The 20,754-nt window shown below is 33.6% G+C and overlaps 1 protein-coding gene across 1 annotated transcript in view; it reads left to right on the forward strand.

The window, feature by feature from the left end:
• LOC150106515 (G-patch domain and KOW motifs-containing protein-like) overlaps positions 1–20,088 on the forward strand; it is a 131,629-nt gene extending 111,541 nt beyond the window's left edge. The window contains exons 9-10 of the mRNA XM_090392510.1: positions 3,610–3,695; positions 16,714–20,088. Coding sequence (XP_090248636.1) covers positions 3,610–3,695; positions 16,714–16,848 — 221 coding nt within the window. The 3' untranslated portion in view covers positions 16,849–20,088. The remainder of the gene's footprint in view (positions 1–3,609; positions 3,696–16,713) is intronic.
• The last annotated feature ends 666 nt before the right edge of the window (positions 20,089–20,754 follow it).

The raw sequence follows: 20,754 nt of genomic DNA on the forward strand, positions 1-20,754 counted from the left end.
CCCTTATATAGGGTAAGTTGCAGGTGCACTGGATTTTGTAAACCCCCAGGTGGGCAAGGTAAGGTAGGGGGATCTTTGGATGAGCTGAGTATACTTTTTAATTTTGTAGGAGTTTTGAAAGCTGCCTTAATATTGTATTTCTGTAGTGGTCTATCTAACTTTACTGATATTCCCCTAATGTATTGCATTTCATTTTTGTAATTTTTTTTTACCTTTCATGGCGTTCTTGTGGTGGAGGATTTTGTGAACTGTTTTTTTGTTGTAGCCATTTTTTATGAAAGGTTGAATAATACTTCCATATTCCTTCTTCAGTGCCTATTCATCAGAGAAAATTGTTAGGGCTCTATGTTTGAGTGTATCCCTAGTTTTTGTGTTGGATGTGGTATGAATCTTTGGGTATGTATTGGCCTGTTGTATGTATGTCTGTGGTAAAATGTGAAGGAAAGACAGCCCGAGGGAAGGCATGTGACAAGTGTGTTTACAAAACAATGAGTTATTGTTTTTAATCCTGATGGTAAATTGGATACATTTGTGTTGCTTGTTTAGGTGACTTAGAAATGTATTTAAAGTTTGGCAATGTTGGGGCCAAATGGTGAATATATCATCAGTATATCTGAGCCAAATTTTTTGCTTTAGACTTGCTGAATCTAAGCTCATTGCTTGAAGTTTTCCATGTAAAAGTCAGCTATGGGGGAAATTGGCAAGCCCATAACCATACCTTCTTTTTGCAGGTATAAATTATTTTGCAACACATGAAATACCTGGAGCGAAGTACATGGACAAAGAGGGTAATCATATCGGGTGGAAATTTGTTCTGTATGATTGATTAAACCAAGAATATAATTTATTGGCATCTTTAATTTATAGTATAACCAAGTGGAAAAATTTCCAAAACCTGTATATGTATATACATATAAAGGTCCAGAAGTGATACCTTGAAAGAACTGAGGTTGTGCAATATCAGGCAACTCATAGCAAGGGTGGAGCAAACCCCAAGCATTTTGCCATCTTTCAAAAATCAGTTTAATATCTTGTGGCTATATATATCAGATATTAACTAACAATGAAGAAAGGGAAGAGCCCATTGCTGATCCTTGCTTATGTTTGAAATATTCTTATTGGAATATGAAGAAAGTGCTATTTGTGCAATGTTTAAAGAGATCTATGATTTCCTTCAACACTGTAGATCTCTTTAAACATTGCAACAATAGCATGTTCTTCAGATATTAAGCTGATAAGAACAGGTATCACACTCTTATCTTAGTCAAAAAGCTGAGGTGCGAAAAGTGTGGTATCTGTCCTTATTAGTTTAATATTTTATGTGTCCTATCGACCCTCAAGATATTAAACTAATTTTTGGAAGATTGCAAAATGCATGTAGCTTAGTCCATCTTTGCTACTAGTTGCCTTATTGTTGTGTACTACCTTTAGGGTCAATTCCTCTCCATTGAGGAGATGAAACACACGCACACTAAACTGAAACAAAAGTTTCACAAAACAATACATGTCTTATAATTAATACAGTGAAAACAAAAATGTAGCAAAGTATCAAACATGAATTTTATTAAGTTAAATATAACATAGGGCAGGAAAAATCAAAATAAACAAAAACAGAAATTAGGAAATATTTTATTTAATACCACAAGTGTCATTACTATAAAACATAGAAAGATTCATTTTTATTCATGGGAGTGAACAGTTTTGCACACTGTGCCTATTCTTTCAGAATATGTGTGAAAATGTCTCTGCATAGTGATAAATATCCACTTCCCAATAGACATTGCACTGCAAATGCAAGAAAAAGCAGTAGCTTTATTGTACCACTAGATATATTATGGACACAATTAATATGTACAGTAATATCTCGCTAATCTGAACCTCTTTAGTCCGAACCCTCCAGTAATCCGAACTGCGGTTTGAAAGAAAAAAAAAGTTTTATTTATTACGTATTATTATTTTGTGTGCTATTATTTTTATTTAATAATTATTATTTTAACTATTATTATTTATTTTATTATTATTACAGTACAGTATATATTTTTTTTCATACTCTCAATGTATGGTTACACTGTAGGCCTATTTTGATTTATTGTGTGTTCACGTTTGCTTTTTTATATTGTACAGTACATACTATATTGTCGGGAAGAATCACTGCTGTCGAGCGTCATAGAAAAAACTGTGGCCTGCTGGAATTTACGAAGATAACTAGAGTGATACACAAAAAGCGGATATTCAAAACGGGCATAATTTGGTTAAAAATATAAATCCAGATGTTGAAATTTCACAAACAGATTGTACAGAATGGATTACAGGCAGAACTGAAAGCGAATTCGAAATTAAATCTGATGCTTAAATTATAAATATGATGCTACAGAATGAATTAGCAGACGATGATGACGATAAAGAACTCTAAGAAAAAAAAGTAAAACACGAAGAAGCAGTTGACAGTTTTAATGTATGTATAGAAACAGGCTAAGCAGAATGATACACCATTCCACAAAATTTTATTGCTAATGCAGCTCTGAGAAGAAGCATTCGAAAAAAGTTTAGCTTCCAAGAAGCAAAAGAAATTAAAAAAAAAACTTTTTTGTGAAACTTTTTTTGTGTGTTCTGTACAAGAAAGTGATATTTTTTATGCAAATTAAGTTATGTACTGAACTATGCAATTTTATTAAATCAGAATCCTCAACAATACAGTTAAATACAAACTAAATATTTTACTAAAATAAACTTGCGTACTGTATCATTTTTTTAAGTTTTATATTACAGTACAGTAGCATTTTTTCTATCAGTTAATTCATTTATTTACAGAATTAAATTGATGTACCATTAGAATCTGATTATTTTTGTCTTAAACGCTAGTTATTGTTGCCTCTTGGGGAGAAAATTTGCTAATCTGAACGAGCGCAGTTTTTATTAGTTCGGATTAGCGAGATACCACTGTACTACATGTAGCAAGTTGGTGTAAATTGGAGACATCTGGATAAAAATGACCTGATTCTCTATAATGATAAACAACAGACACTATACATTAAGACAATACTAATTTCGCAATTAAAATTGAACAAAAACATTCAAACTAGCATGCTGAATACATTTAAAACTTGGTACAAATGCACCTGCTCAATGGGAAGGAATATAATATAACATCATGTGAGTTCTTTCTAGAAGGGAAATGCAGAACATGACACTGCCCGATGTGAACGTGTTAAAGCTAGGAAATCTATGAGATACACTCTGATATTTTTTATTATACAGTACTTCATTTTTTTAAAAAAAATGTTTTTTTGTCACAGCCCACTAATAGGTTAAAACCCACAGTTTGAAAAACACTGTTCTAGTCTGAGAGTGCCCTCAGAAGAGCAGATAATGTGCCCTGTATGCAAACCTATATCTTGGCCTTTGTTGTTTTTTCTGCCATGTTTATTTCGCATGTTGGTTACCGAGTTTGTGGAAGGAATAGAATGGGGGTGGGGTTGTTTCCCCTCCTTTCTATATCTGTATTAAATATAGCTTGGCTATCTATCAGAAGGTAATAGGAAAGTTTTTATTGTATATTCACTAATATTCTATTTTTACTGAAAAGTAAACTCAACTTTCTTTCTACAGGTATTCATCCTGAAATGTTAGAGACTGTTATTCCACGGAAAGAACCTGGATATGTTATGATTGTGAAAGGAAAGCATAGGAGACAGGTACTGGTAAAATTATTTTGCCTACTTTTGAGTTGATCTCTTAGAGCTTCAGTAAGAAAGATTTGGTTAGAGCTTAGATAAGTAAATAAAATAAAAAAATCCTTAGCCCACCCACACTACTAATATACAGTTGGTTCACAACTTTCGTGGATGGGAGTCATCTAAAGAAGAAATTTAACAGAATTCTTAAAGAGCCGTGATGAATTTCAAGATATGTATAGAATACAGGGATTGCTTAAGGGTCAAAGCCAAATAACTTAGAGGAGACCTCTACATCACTTTTCAGGAATGTGGAGAACCGGCTGGGTTTCTGACCTAATGTCCATTCCTCACCTTCATATGGTGTGCCCCATTAGTAGGTACTGAACTACTTGGTACTGAATGAACAGGGATGAGTTGGCAATATGGGACTTAGCCGACCAGATTCTACTCTCTGTTGGCTTAAATTACAAATGCATATGATGGTACAACATGATGAGATTTCATACTGGCTGGGATTTAACACCTGGTTAAACAAGGCCCGCCCTGCTGTTTTCGTCAGAGAATTGGGGCAAACACTGAAAAGTCAGCTACTGGAACAAGCTCCAACTCAACATCAAGGTGAAGAAGAATAAGCCCAATGTCGGAAGAGGTGAAGATGGGAACCATCAACATAAGGAATATTAATGGAAAGGAAATTGAACTTTCAGAAGAATTGGAAAAGTACCACATGAACATAATTGGCATTACAGAGAAAAAGAAGACAAAAACAGGGAGATCTTACTAAATAATAAGTATAGGATAATAAGCATAGGCCAGCAAAGGTTGGTAGAGCCTCTGCTACTAATGGCTCATGCAAAAAGTTAAGCAAGTTTGAGCATGGTTAGTAGTTGGAAAAGAGATCAATAATTAACAGAATATTCCAGGTAATGCTGTTGGCACACACTCCCTCAATGAGTCTTTGGACTCCTTGGAGGTGTCACATAATAATAATAATAATAATAGGATGTTGTATTCAGACAATAATGATGAAGAAAAAGGAGTAGTGATGGCATTCAACACCAAACATGAAGATAAACTTTTTGATTGGAAGCCTCAAGTAGATTTATGTGGACAAACTTCAAAATAAGGAAATGGACAATGAAACATATTTCTGCCTGTTATCCCATAGAAGGTTCTTCTGAGGAAGAAGTGGAAGAATTTTTTGAGACATTACAACAGGCATCTGATATAAAGAAAATGGGAAAAGTGGTCTTTGTTGGAGATCCGAAAGGCAGAATGGAAAATGAATCCCACCTGTCATATAGGAATTTTTTGGGAAAATTTGGAGGAAAGGGCAAAGTTAATAATAATAGTAAGTATTTGTTGGACATCTGCTCGGAACATGAAGTAGCCATTACTAACACCATGTTCCAACATATAGATGTGCACAAGTTCATGTGGAGATAAGACAGAAATAAGAGAAGCCTCATTGACTACGTCATTGTTGACAGTTATTGCTGGTTCAGAATACAAAAGTGTACAGAGGATTTGAAATTGGAAGTGACCATTACTTAGCAGGATAACAATGGATACTACATTGAAAAGAACTGCATGTAAGAAAGTTTTTTTTAAAAAAATTAAAGTTGAGCAGCTTTTACAAGAAAACTGTAGATTTGACTACACAAACATTGTTGGAGGAAAAAAATGAAACAGATTGAAACAAGAACGAAACTTTGGAGTCTTAGTGGCAAACTCTGAAGAATACGTTAATTGATTCAGCTAGGGAAAAAAGAAGAAGAAATAAGTCACAGATGCCCTAAAAGAATACAGAGAAAAATGTAAGAGAGCTAAGCTAAGTGTAAAAGTAGCTAAAAAAAGTCATGGGAAGACTGGTAAAATAGAAAATAAATATCAGGAAGGTGGCAAACTGTTCTTAAGGTAATTGAAAAAACTCAGAAATATAGGAAAGAGTATTGTAAAAGGAATCAAAGGTGATAAAGGCAACATGAGAACTGAAGATAAGGATATCCTATATGTCTGGAGTAATTATTTTGGAAGACTGTTAAAAGAAAACAAGCAGTGAGCCATACTAGAAAATTTTCAAGAGAAATGTAAAGAGGAGTTCATTATCAATACTTGAGGCAAAAAAAAAACAAAAAAAAAAAAATCATAAACTGGAAATGTGGAAAGGCAGCTGGAGTAGATGATATTCAACCAGAAATGCTTAAGTATGGAGGTATAACGGTTTTGCAGTGGCTACACTGTATAATTCAGAGGGTGTGGTCAGAAGGTCATGTTCCAGATAATTGGAGTAGAGTTCTCTTAGTTCCCATCTATAAACAAGGGAATAAAGCTGAATGTGAGAATTACAGAGGTTTTCCCTACTGAGTGTTCCTGGTAAGACTTATGCAAGTATACTTGAGAAACGGTTGAGAAGGATTGTAGAACGGAAACTTGGCGAAGAACAAGCTGGATTCAGGCCAAATAGAGGCTGTCAGAATCAGATTTTCACTTTACAACAAATAGTTGAGAAATGATGGGAATATAACAAGGATCTATACTTAAATTTTGTAGATCTGGTAAATGCATATGATGAGGTGACCAGAGAAAAACTTTTTAAAACACTACAATTATATAGGGTAAATGGAACATTATACAGAGCAATATATAGTCTGTATTTAAGTTGTATGTCAGCAGTTAGAATTGAAGGAAATACCGGAAGATGGTTTGATGTAAGATCAGGGGTATGACAAGGATGCACATTATCTCAAATCTTATTTATCATCTATGTGGATCACATTATGAAAGTGGCATTAGGCCTGATATTAGAATTGGACATGTCAGACTTCATTCTTTGCTTTATGCAGATGATGTTGTACTTCTAAGATCAGGTTAAAAAAAAAAGACAGACATAAACTTGTCTAATGTAAGCCTGCAGTATTCTCTAACTAAATCGAATAATAGCTGTAACAAATTTGGCATGAAAATCATCGATGAAGAGACCAAAACTATGAAAATAGGCAGGAACATAGAAAACTTCCAAGTGTATTCATGCTAGAAAAGTATTTCAGCTATTTCGTATCCCATCTTTCTCATCTGTCCGTTAGGACGGGTTGAGTTCATTCCCTAATGAGGGGCTTATGACGAATTAATGCAGCTGGTTCGGCACTCCTCTGCTGCATCCTCTAAGGGCAAGTACAGTATTCATTATTAGATTCGTGTGTGTGTTCAGCTATTTAAGTACAGTTATTAGTGAAGATGGCAAGTTAAATCTGAAATAGACAACGGAGCTGTTATGATGGGTAGACAGCTGAATAAATTTATATGAAATAAGAGAGAAATTAGCCAAATACCAAATTAGTAGTATACAAGGCAGTGTTCAAACCAGTTTTAAGTTGTGGATCTGATATTTGGGTTAGAAATAAAGCATTTGATCAAAGACTAGAGACCACAGATATGAGGATATCTGAGAAAATATTCTCAGATATCCTATCTGTGGGTATGATATATCCCATAATTTTTCTCAGAATATCTATGATATTCTGAGAAAAATTAGTAGATTGAACTGATGTCATCAATGGCAGAATCATATTAAAAATGAAGATATTAGAAAGGAACTTGGACATTGTTAGCATACAAGAATGTGTCGGCAGAGCTAATCTTAACAGGTGAGGAAAGGTCAGCAAAGCTGGTATTTGATGCTAAGATGGCAGGAAAGAGACCCAGAGGAAGACCAAGGTCTAGGTGGATTGATTCAGTTAAAAGTGCCTTAGAAGCACAAAAGATTAGATATGACAATATTCGAGTGCTCACAAGTAATAACTAATTTGGATGAAAATTATTGATAGAAGATTAATAAGAATGTAAACTTAATCGTGTAGTGCTGGCATAGTAACCTGAACATCCCCTTGATGGTACATATCAAGAAATTGATGCTAATGGTGCATAGAGTAATAAAATATATTCTTTGACATAAACTGATCAGCCCTATATTTCAACTTTAATATTGAAGACATCATCAGGAATATAAACATATGCACAAAAACACAAGCTAATACAACTGCATTAGGATAACCAATATATTAACTAACTAACTAACCAACCTTTTGAAGAACCAGAAAATGCATAAAACAAATATGTTCTATATCTTATATGTACATATCTGACATCTTACTCGTGAACAAACGAGTTACAGCCACAGGATATGGGGCTAGTCACCTTATCCTCAAGATGGGGTACAACTTAGAATGGCTTAAGTTAGCCCTGTAATAGGCCAGTAGGTCTAACACATAGAAGGGAGAAGATCTTATGTACTCTCAGGGACACCTCATGTTCCACATATGTATCCTTGAGGTACATCTTAGGAATTTTGTTGATGGTGATGTATTTTAATAATAAATATTTTTATTAAAAATTAAATTATATGCATACAACATAATGACCTAGTCCTTTTTTAGCAGTAAACATATTCACTTATTATATAACTAATCATATTATCAAATGTAAGTCATTCTCTGGTGGAACCAGAGAATATCTTATTATCAAAATCAGTAGAAAGGCTTATTTGTTGGCAGTTCATGTCAATTTATTTGATGGTATTAATTCACAACACAGAATAATAAAATAATTAATATATATTTAACTTATTTGCTGATATTTCAATGTATTTGATCCTAAAACAACTTTCTCCCAGATTTTTGGTAAACTGATAGAGCCATACAATCTCTTTGACTTATGATTTCTGTGCAGCACAACTGTTTTCTTCCATTTGATTCTGTGTGAAGGGGTACCAAGGCATGGTCTGCTAGTCCCAACTTGCCATAATGATAGCGCCAAATGTATTTTGTATGTTCTCCAAGGCAAAAGTTCTTGTCTGTCCATAGTAGGTCATAAGTACATAGCACTTAATACACTCCTGGATGTGTGATAAAGGAGAAAGTTTGTTCTTGGTGAATGGATGAGAGTTGCCAATTTGATATATGGTTTAAATGTGGTACAGACTAGCAGTCCATACCTTGGATACCCCTTCACACAGGATCAAATGGAAGAAAACAAATGTGCTACATAGAAGTCATAAGTCAGAATGTTTTTGGAATCAGCAGCAGCTTTAAAACATTATCTAAACCTCGATACAAATTATAGCTGTATCAGTTTACCAAAAATCTGGGAGATAGTCATTTTAAGATCAAATTAATACTTGTTTTTTTCTCTCTCTTTATCCAACAATAGATGACATCAATTAAGACTTTAATTCCTTGTGTTGTCTGTTACAATTCTTTAAACTGGTCCCACTGTTAACCAAATTGTTGCTGTTTGTGTACTATGACAAACTGTTTTTGTACTCTAAAGATGCTAGATATAATACCAGCGAAATATCAGTAAATAAGTTAAATATATATTAATTATTTTCTTATTATTTTCTGTTGTGAATTATTATTAAAAGGTTTAAATAGCTAGAGCCCTATTGTACCACAGTGATTAAAAACTTTGAACCAGTCATTATTACAAAAAAAAAGGAGATGGGGAGAAGTCCTGTTATCAGTAGCATAATTAGAATTATTCTCTTAGTACTGAAAAAAAGTTGACTGGAATTTTTATATATATTTCAGGAATGCAGCTGATACGCAGTACTTGCAGAATGATTTGAATTAGCTGGAATTGTGGACATGAAAATGGCTGTCAATTCAATGTTAGTAAATGTAAAGTTATGCACTTTGGTATGATTAGATATCCAATGTCATATTATATTTTTGGGATTATGCTAGGAGAAGCTGATCATGCTAATGATCTTGGGGTTTTAGTAAATAGGAAGTTGAAGTTCAAGGACCATATACAAATACAACTCAGAGGATAATTGCAATACTGAAAAGAATCTTGAAATGTATAGATAAGGAAGTCATTTTGCCTCATTGCAAACCATGATAAGACACTTCTTGTGTGCAGGTCTGGTCTCCTAGTTTCTGTGGTGATTCTGATACAGTGGATATAGTATTAAAGATATTGGGATTGTGGAATACAAATTATGAAGACAGATTGAGAATTTGCAGATTTACAGACACTAGCAAATAGGAGAAAGAAGGGTGATATGATTGAAACTTACAAACTTCTGAAAGGATCATATGGGATATCAGTAGTTGGAATTTTTTATTTTATGGAGGGTGGGGAAAGGACGAGAGGGCATCCTTGGATATTGAGAACGAATGCCACCAAGAAGGGGGTTACAGGTCGATTTTTCTCTCATAGAGTGGTGTGTGATTGGAATTTATTGTCATTGGATGTGGTGAGTGCAGGTTGTGTGAATGAATTCAAAACCAGGTATGATAGCTGCTGTGGGTAATATGTGGCCTCCCTTGATGAGTTCCTGACTTTCTGGAGATCTCTCTTAATAATAATAATAAGATTATATATTATTATTATATATTTATCAACTCCACATGTGAGCAGTTACAAAATCTGTCAAACAGCATTGATCAGGTGATTAAGAAAAGGGATCTGCTGGGTAAATTTATTTAAAAGGTAATGTAGTAACAAAGCTTTTGAGAAAGTCATTGGAGTGAATTAACAATTATGATAATGGAATTAACTCAGCTAAAATATTCTTTATTAGTAGAATTTTCACCTGAGTATCACAGGCATCATCAGTATAAGTACATAGGCTAATTAAATAATAACTGACATATTCGCAAAACGTCACCTAGTGATGGTCCTTAAATTTCCTAAACTTATTAAAAAAAAAAACTATATATATATAGTTTTTTTTATTTTTGTGTGTGTATACAATTACAAAAGTTAGGAAAAATTAGCTGATTTATAGAGTACTATCTATCCCCTTTGTGGGAGATAGTACTCTATAAATCAGCTAATCTAATTGACCATCGGATCTGTTTAAGTTAGGGGAATGAAGTAACATTTCACATGTTTCTTTGTAAAGCCATTCCATGGGGAACCGAGTTTTGCAAATGACTTTTATCTTGTTCCAGTGAACTCTCTCTGGTGTTGATGGCATGCTCTGCAAGTCCAGACTGTTCGGAGTCAAGATACTGAATATACGACTTGTGTTCTTCTAACCGGATAAGAGCAGATCTTTCTGTTTGTCCGAAATATGATAACCCACAAGAGCAGGGAATCTGGTAGACACCTGGATAACAGATGTGGGAACTTGTCCTTTGGAGACATGAGGAATGTGGAAATTTTTCTGATTAGTTGAAAGCCAACACAAATATTTAGTGGTTTTAACACTTTAGTTATTGTGTTCGCTAACGCCTTGCACATAGGGATTGGTATACACGTTATTTCTTCTGTATTTGAAATGGATGCTGAAACACGACTACTTAACGCTCTTTTTATGAAGGAATTGTTATATCCATTGGATAAGGAGGAGGAATTAATGTATTGCAATTCTTTCTGTAATAGTTCTTCTGAAGAACAAAAGGAGTGGGCTCGAAGAACCAGTATTTTTATAGTACCTGCCTTTTGACTGATGGTGATGTGATTCAGCATGGATGTAATAGCCTGTATGAGTCTCCTTCCTATAGACTGAATTATAGATTACCATCTGGCTGTTGAAGAATTAAGAGATCTAGAAAGGCTTACTGTTTATTTACTTCTACTTCTAGGGTGAACTGGATCCTTGGATGAAGTGCATTTATTTTTGAGAGAAACTGTTGTAATTCTTCAGAAGTGCCCTTTCATATGGCATTAATGTCATCCACATATCTGAACCAATGGTTAGGTCTAGGTGAAATGTCAAAAATACGTTGTTTGAGGTGCTCCATGAAGAAGTTGGCAATAGCAGGAGATATGGGATTACTCATTGCTGTTCCTTCGATTTGTTGGTATAACTGGTTTTTTGAAGGGAAAAAAAAACAGACTTTATTACAGATTCAGATAATTTCACTATGTCTGGAGGAAATTCTTGGTGCAGTAATTCAATGCTGTCCACTATCGGAACATTCGTAAATAGAAAAACAACATCTAGACTAATGAAATTTTATTTCTGAAATCCAAAGAATTTTTTATGTATATGTAGCAGTTCTACGCGTGGATAGGCTTATGTGTTCGTCAGACATTTTTGTAATAGATTTCACGATTTGATATGAACACAGATGATTAAGAAAATAACTATTTATTAACTTAAAAGCCAATATTTCACTGGTATTATATCCAGCATCTTCAGAGCACACAGCACAAAGTTTGCTACAAATGCAAAACAACCACAATCCGGTGTAACAGTGGGGCTAGTAAAAGTAATTGCAGCGTGCAACACAAGACTAAAGTCCTAATATGGCACCATCTAGGTTTTAAAAAAAAAAAAAATCACAGTTTTGAAATAGTAGTCCAAATGATAGTCTTAGAAAGTTTGAAATAAAATAAAAGTAATAAATATTAATTTGGTCTTAAGATGACTGTCTCCCAAATCTTTGGTAGATTTATACAGCCATACTTGTTAAGGTTCGGAGTATGTTTTAAGGCTTCTGTTGATTCCAGGAACAACCTCTCTGACTTGTAGAAGCTTCTGTGCATTACTTTTGTTTCTTTCCAATTGATCCTGTGTGTAGGGATATCCAAAGCATGGTCTGCCAGACCCGACTTGCCATAGTGAAAGTGTCGGATATAATTTTTGTGTTCACTGAGGCAGATGTCCACAGTTCTTCCTGTCTGTCCATAGTAGGCTTGATGGCAAGAACAGGGCACTTCATAGACTCCTGGATGTAATAAAGGAGTGCATTTGTCCTTAGGTGAACGGATGAGAGTTGCTAATTTTACATAAGGTTTAAATACTGTGCGTAGTTGGTGTTTGTTAAGCACCCTAGATATCTTTTCAGATGTGCCTTTAATGTATGGGATGGTGATAGTTTTATTGTAGTCTTCTGTGGCAGATAGAGGGGATTTCTGGGTAGCATTTAGTATGTTATCTATTTTATGGGGATTATAACCGTTGGTTAAGAAAGTGTGTTGTAGGTGAGAAAGTTGATATTTTATATTAATATTTATTTATTAATATTTATTACTTTTATTTTATTTCAAACTTTCTGAGACTATCATTTGGACTACTATTTCAAAACTGTGATTTTTTTTTTTTTTTAAACCTAGATGGTGCCATATTAGGACTTTAGTCTTGTGTTGCACGCTGCAATTACTTTTATTAGCCCCACTGTTACACCGGATTGTGGTTGTTTTGCATTTGTAACAAACTTTGTGTTGTGTGCTCTGAAGATGCTGGATATAATATCAGCAAAATATTAGCTTTTAAGTTAATAAATAGTTATTTTCTTAATCATCTGTGTTCATATCAAAACCGTGAAATCTATTACAAAAATGTAGCAGTTCTAATTGAAGAAGTGAGTGAATTTGACAGAAATTTTGTAAGTGGGACAACCTATACAGTCTACAGCTTTGGAAGACCCTATAATCTAGGTTGGCGCCTGCAGGTGGTTTTTAGTGTTTTCTTTTTATCTTCATTCAAGGCAGAAGAGAATACGAGAGAAAAATCTTACTGTTACTCCGTGACTATTCAACTTGCAGGTCCCTCGCATCGGATCCTACCGGTAGTCAAATAAAAAAGAAAACACTAAATAACTCCTGCGGGTGCCTGAAATGTTACTTCACTCCCCTAACTTAAACAGATCTGATGGTCTGCGTCTATCCCCTTTGTGGGAGATAGTACTCTATAAATCAGCTAATCTTTCCTAACTTTTGTAATTGTACACACACACACACATATATATATATATATATAGTTTTTTTTAATAAGTTTATGAAATTCAAGGACCATTTTTATTATCTTACTTTAGCTACATAGGTGGTGCCTTGTGAATATGTCAGTTATTGTTTAATTAGCCTTTATACTTGTACTGATGATGCCTGTGATACTCAGGTGAAAATTCTACTAATAAAGAATATTTTAAGTGAGTTAATTCTGTTTATTATAATTGTAAGTAATATGTCTACTCATGGTATTTCCTTACTGAAACTGACATTGGAGTGATTCTATGAGAAAGATAGGGAAGTTTATGGAATACCACTCTAAATGTGAGAACAGTATTCTAAGATGGGGTAGATTTGGAATTTATGTCGTTAGGAATTGTACAAAGAAGTCATTTCTAAAACTGAAGCAGATGGAAACAAATACATCACATCTGTAGACCAAGTTCTTTGGGCTGTGGATGTGATGTGCTTGTGCCAGGAAAAACTACACATTTAAATGTTACCAAAGGTAAGGGAAAGTAAAGTGAGATCTTTCTCACAAGAAATAAAATAGGTCTTTTGGTAGCATTCAAATTTACTAGATTGGCATGCACATCAATACTTTGGAGCTTTCAGAACTTGTAACCCCCTGTAAACGTGTTACCTTAATTCTATAACAATTGCTGCTCCAATGCATTGCATAATTAATAATGAAACATATAATCATTATGATTATAAAATAACTTAAGGAATTCACAACGTATACTAGAATATAAATTAAACTTTAATATATATTTCCAATATTTTGGCAACGTCATCTTCATGGGAACTTAAGATAAAGACACATGCACGCAGGTACTACACACACACACACAGCAAATGAGGATGAAGCGAGAAAGCTACTGTTTTTCCTAAAGTCCTGATGGAGCCCCTAGTGTTGTAATAATAATAATACATTAGGTATTCTTGGCCGTTGGGCTGAAGTTCTCCTGATGTATGTTTCCCAAATTTGGGGCAGTCTCATGCATCCAAATTTGTTGAGGTTTGACATGTTTCTTAGGGCTGAGGCTGATTCCATGAATACTCTTTCAAATTTGAACTTGCTGCAGTGTATTATTGTGGCTTTCTTCCACCTTATTCTGTGGTGTGTATCCAGAACATGGTCTGCAAACCCAGAGTGGCTGTACTGGTGAAACCGGATGTAGTCCTTTGTTCTGAAATTCTGATATTCACTGTCCTGCCTGTTGGGCCAAAGTAGGACAGTTTACAGCTGTGAGGGACCTGGTATACACCAGGTAGGTCTAGGGGAAGTGGTTGGTCTTTAGTGGAGCAGATAAGGGATGCCAATTTTCTATATGGTCTGTAACAAGAGGTTGCTATGTTTTTTTAGGAAATGGTTATACATGATTATTTAATAATCATGTATAACCATTATATAAGCCTTTCTACAAGAAATATAATCATTATAATTGCATTTCTGATGAATAAATGTATGGTAGTAAATTTTACCTTAATTACAGACCACGTTATAGTGAAATGCAACATTCACTTTTTGAAACCACATTATTGCAAGGTATTGCTGTATATAATAATCATTGTGTGTGTGTGTGTGTGTGTGTGTGTGTGTGTGTGTGTGTGTGTTGTGGTGTGGTGTGGTGTGTGCATTTAGGAAGTCCAATATTTCAGTAAAACACTGAAAAACTTGATTATACTAATGCACTAGCTTCTTAACAACAAATTATGCTAAAAGAATGCTAAAAGATGAAAAAGTAGTAGTGCTTACTGTCATAAATTCAGAATCATAATTGTAAATACTGATATTGAAAATTAACGTTCTCATCGATACTTATAATTCCAGCAGTATGATGTAATACTTAGCCTTATCACAAGGATTTTTTTTTCAGGCATGTTCATTATGTTTATTATTCTTACAACAAATAGTTGGGAAATCATGGGAATACAACAAAGATCTGTATTTAAATTTTGTAGACCTGCAAAAGGCATATGACAAGGTGCAAAGAGAAAAGTTATTCAAAATGCTATAGTTACATAGGGTCAATGGACCATTTTATCAAGCAATAATTTATTTGAGTTGTAAGTCGGTAGTTATAATTGCAGGAAGTACAGGAAGATGGTTTGATGTTAAATCTGGTGTCAGATAAAGATGTACAGTATCCTCTCTGTTATTCATTGTATATATGGATCACATTACATTATGAAGGAAAGTAGTATTAAACTTGATATCGAAATTGGAGATGATAATCTCAGCTCTTTACTTTATGTGGATGATGTTATAATTCTAAATAAATCTACTACAAGTCTTCAAGATTTTCTGACTAAATTGAATAACTCTTGTAATAGATACAATATGAAGGTGAGCAATAACAAGACAAAGACAATGAAAATAGGCAGAAGCATTGAAAATATCAACTACATTGTGAATGGAGAACCTATAGAACAAGTAAAACATTTCAGCTACTTAGGCACAATTTTTAGTGAAGATGGTAAGTTAAATATGAAAATAGACAACAGAATCAACAAAGCTGGTATTGTAGGAAGTCAACTGAATAAATTTATATGGAATAAGAGAGAAATTAGCCAAAACACTGAATTAGCTGTATACAAGATAGTGTTTAAACCAATTTTAACTTATGGACGTGAGAGCTGGGTTAGAATTAAAACACTTGACCAAAGACTAGAGACTGCAGATATGAGAGTCCTGAGAAAGATTAGGGGCATGAACAGATGGCAACAATGGAAATATCATATTAAAAACGAGGATATTAGGAAAGAACTTGATATTGCCAACATCCAGGAATGCATTAGCAGAGCTAATTTCAGGTGGTATGGTCAGTTAAGCAGAATGGGTGATGAAAGATTAGGAAAACAAGTGTTCCCTGCCAAGTTGGCAGAAAAAAGACTCAGAGGAAGACCAAGATATAGGTGGATTGATACAGTAAAAAAAAAAAAAAAAAAAAAAAAAAAAAAAAAAAAAGTGCCTTAGAAGACAGAAATATAAGACCTGATAATATTGGAGTCTTGACATTTAACAGACTGATTTGCAGGAAAATTATAGATAGGAAGTTAGTAATGATGTAAATTTTTCATGTAGTGCTATCATATCCTGTACACTTCTTGAGGATATATGGCAGGAATTTCATGATGCTCATTGTTTTCTCATAACACTAAAATCAGAGGATAATTTCAGATATATTTTTATTTTGTTGCATTGATGATAAAATATTTTTGAAGAAATTTGTTACTTCACTAAAAATTTATAACTGAAATAATTTGAATTGCTGTTAAATATCATTTTCCATAATAATTATTAAGATTGGAAATTCACGTGAAATGATATTTCCTTTTACAGATAGGCATGATTTTGAAGAGAGACAAAACCAATTGTGTTGCCACAGTTCAGCTGCTTTCTGACAGGGACAGTATATTAGAATTAGATTATGATACAGTGTGTGAATATTTAGGTGATGTAACACAGTATGAATAGATATCATTGATCTAAAAACTATTTTTGTATATATATATATATAAAAGGTCATGTAACTGTAATCATTTGCTTTTTATAAAAAAAAAATTCTGAATATCCCTGTAAAAATTGTTCCATTATTATGTGACATAAAATAGAAATCATCATTTTTTTTTTTAAATCTAATTTTAAATGAGATCTAGTATTTATTGGTATAAATTATTCATTTCATTCTTTAGAATGAAATATGAATTAAATGAAATAGAAATAAAATAAAACATAATCTCTTAGGATTGTGTTTTATCTCACATATTTTGCTGATAAAATCTCAAGCAAATAGTATTAAAATCTTATAAATATCTGTCAAGCACTAATTTGATTTATTTTTCCATTTTATGAAATATGTGTTTCATATATATTTCAGATTTTAAATAGAGGCATTCCCTGACTTATAAATTTTTATAAAAAACATTTATAAATATTGTTTTACATAATATATAATGAGATTAAAAATTCATGTGTAATATTTCCTTTTTAGGTCCCCTGACTTATAATGTTCCACAAACTTTACCTAACTCAAATTTTACCCTTCATTTGTTAGTCACAGCTTATTACTTACATGTTTATATTACATGTAATAATGCATTAACATGCTTTAAAGGTTATTTATTAGTTTCAGTCACAGAATTCACAAATTGGATTTCAGTATGTAATTATGAATGCAAAGTAATATAACACAGTAAAAACGTTTATTTTTCCTGTGAAAATAGGAAAAACAAATCTTTAATTTAGCCACTCGACCTTTCTTTTTAAGTTATCAACAGATTACTGAACATGACCTGTTTCTTCTCTTCATAAATCTCTAAATAACATGCTAATTCATCCATGAGACATTAGGATCTACACAAATGCTGAAAATATAGGACGTCCATGTAAAAGTTTGAAAAGTGCACACAGGTGTGGGCTGTCTGCCGTTGATGGCAGACAAATAACATATGATTAATTCACCATTTTCTATCACTTTCATAACTTCAAATTTATATATAAGTTGGGAACTGCCTGTGTATATTTTTAAATATTTAAATAATATATGCTCATGTGTGGAAATGAAATATATTTCATATATGTTTAATTTTCACACATGAGAGTCTACAAAGCCTATGGCAGATCAGTGCCATGTGTGGACAGGGCAAGAGTCAAGTAATATGCTGATATTTGTTTTGAAGAACTGGATATTGTTCTTATAGATGGGAATAAGGAATAATAACTGTACATCATGCAAAAATCTTTTTCAGGGTTACTTGGCCATGGAAAATGCATTCAGAATTGTAATTTGAATAAATATGATATACTTTTTTTTAATAAGGTAATTGTTTCATCTTTGAGAAAAAAGAGTAAACAGACTTTCTTGGAAAATGCTCCTGAAAGTAACTCAAATTTCTAGTTTTAAATGAAGCATGATTTTGTATTGTATAAAATAATATTAGAAATATTAAAAGTAAAAAATATTTAGGCTTAATGAATATGGTAAAAATAGATAAAATATTTTGTGCTGAAAAAATAACTGGATATTTCTGAATTATAATTGGCAAAAAATTATATTCTTGTTTAATCCTTTACTCAAGTGTAAGCAGTGTTTGCTTGGAAAGTATTTTCATGACTAGGCTACTATCTGCAATTGACTTCACATCACTTGTCTCATTATCTCATAATACAGTATACTCCCTTTTGAACATGTACGAGGGACATCCAGAAAGTAAGTTCCGATGGACTATTAGAGAAACAAAAATATACTTACAAAAAAAAATTATTGGAAATTAAAGTAGACACCTTTCACTACTTTCTACATAATTTCTGCTATTGTTCAGGCATTTATCATAATGGGGCACCAAGTTGTATACCTTCGTTGTAGAAGGCTGCCGCTTGTGATGTATTGACTGCTTCTTTGACCTCGTCGTCATCTTGAAACCGCCGGCCACCAAGGAAAGATTTCAGATGTTTGAACGGGTGAAAGTCGCTTGGTGCGAGTTCAGGACTATATGGGGGATGATGGAATTGTTCCTAGCCGAAGGTGGCGAGAAGTGTGTTACGCCAGCCATGTGTGTGTGTGTGGGCGGGCGGGCGTTATCATGAATCAAAACAATGCCCCTGGTAAGAATGCCACATCGCTTATTTTGGATTGCATAATGCAGTTTCTTAAGGGTTCGACAGTACATACTCGCGTTGATTGTGGAGCCTTGACCCAAGAAGTCTAGCAGCTAAATTCCTCATCTTTCCCAAAACACAGTGCATATGATTTTCTGAGTGGAAACCGTTGTCTTCAGTTTTGTCTTGACTGGTGATGAGGTGTACCTCAACTCCATGGACTTCTGTTTGGATTCAGAGGTTGTATGTGACACCCAAGTCTCTTCCCCAATGACAACTCTCCTCAGGAAAGCATCACCATCCTCATGGTAGCATGTCAAGAATTCCAACGCACTGCCCATCTGATTCACTTTGTGTTGTTCTGTAACAATTGCGGCACCCAGCGTGCATACAATTTCATGAAGACATGAATGTAAAACTTCTGGAAATTGCAGCGAGAGTGACGTCATAGTGAATCCCCTATTCTGAACACATTAAATCTTCAACTGAACACATTAAATCGTCAGTCACTAAAGATGGTCATCCGCTCTGTTCATCATCGTGCACACCTTTTCTTCCTTCATTAAAAAGTCTTACACATGTTTGTATCATTGAATCACTCATTACATGTTCTCCCTAAACCGCAGTAATTTTTCTGATGAATTTCAGATGCTTTAACGTTCCACGCATCCAAGAAACAGATAACCTAATTTCACATGCGGCGGGTGATTTGATTTCCTTAGACATTATAAACGCACACACCAAGAAGTGTATGCACTGCGAGGATGTATGAAAATGGCACCAATGCCTTGCTAAGGAATCAACAAACTGAGCATACATACGCACCATTGCAATTGCAGTGCTGCAGCGAAAATATTTACAAACGGAACTTACTTTCTGGACAGTCCTTGTATATTGCTCTGTATTACGAGAGGAGTCACTACCCAGACTGGTTTCAACCTTTATTGAGCTCTCATCATAACGTAAGAAGATATGAAAGTTGAATCAATGCAAAATTCATATATTTTCCACATACAAATAGACAAATGGTGTGTCACCATGTTGTTAAAATACTCTGAATCAGAGAAGGATGTATAAAGCTTGTTTACAAAGTAAAATATACTTGACCAGAAATTATATTCTTCTTTAATCCTTTACTTAAATATAAATAACCAAAGTTTGTTTCTGGAATATCATCTCAGCTAGACCACTTGTAAGTAGAGATTGTTGATTAATGAGGCAGTTCATGCCTCATCAGTTCATTAGGCTGGAATATCTTTGAGATGTTACTGCTATGTGCCTTACAAATGCAGAAAAACTCCTGTATTTCTTAAAAGTTTATCATTGCAATTTTTTTCGCTCTAGGAAACTTATAAAAAAAATGTTTGTTTGGAGAGGAAGCAGTTGCTGCTCTTCCTTAGTAATATATTACAAATTTCTACAAAACTTGTTCATTGCTGCATGTAATATGCCAGCATTAATTTTAAGTATAAAGACTTAAAAAGTTCATAAACACATCTCCAGGAAATACTTAAAAACATATATGTCCAAACAAACAATACATCTCTGCCAGTGCACTATTCTCACTTTTTTAATGTGAATTCTTATATGTGATGTCTATATGAAAATATCCTTATCCTTCTGGTTTTTGTTCTTATACTATATAAAAATCATCTTATACTCTATATTTGATGGATGTTCAAACATAGCCAGATATATATATAAACCAGGTTTAAAATAGCTTGGCATCTTTAACATATATATATATATTTTTTAGGTTCAAAGCTGTATAACTGAGAGGAG

The sequence above is a fragment of the Typopeltis vanoorti genome, chromosome 5 (genome assembly GCF_054136105.1).
Source record: "Typopeltis vanoorti isolate ZY-2024b chromosome 5, IOZ_Tvanoo_1.0, whole genome shotgun sequence".
In the NCBI taxonomy this organism is placed as follows: Eukaryota; Metazoa; Arthropoda; class Arachnida; order Uropygi; family Thelyphonidae; genus Typopeltis; species Typopeltis vanoorti.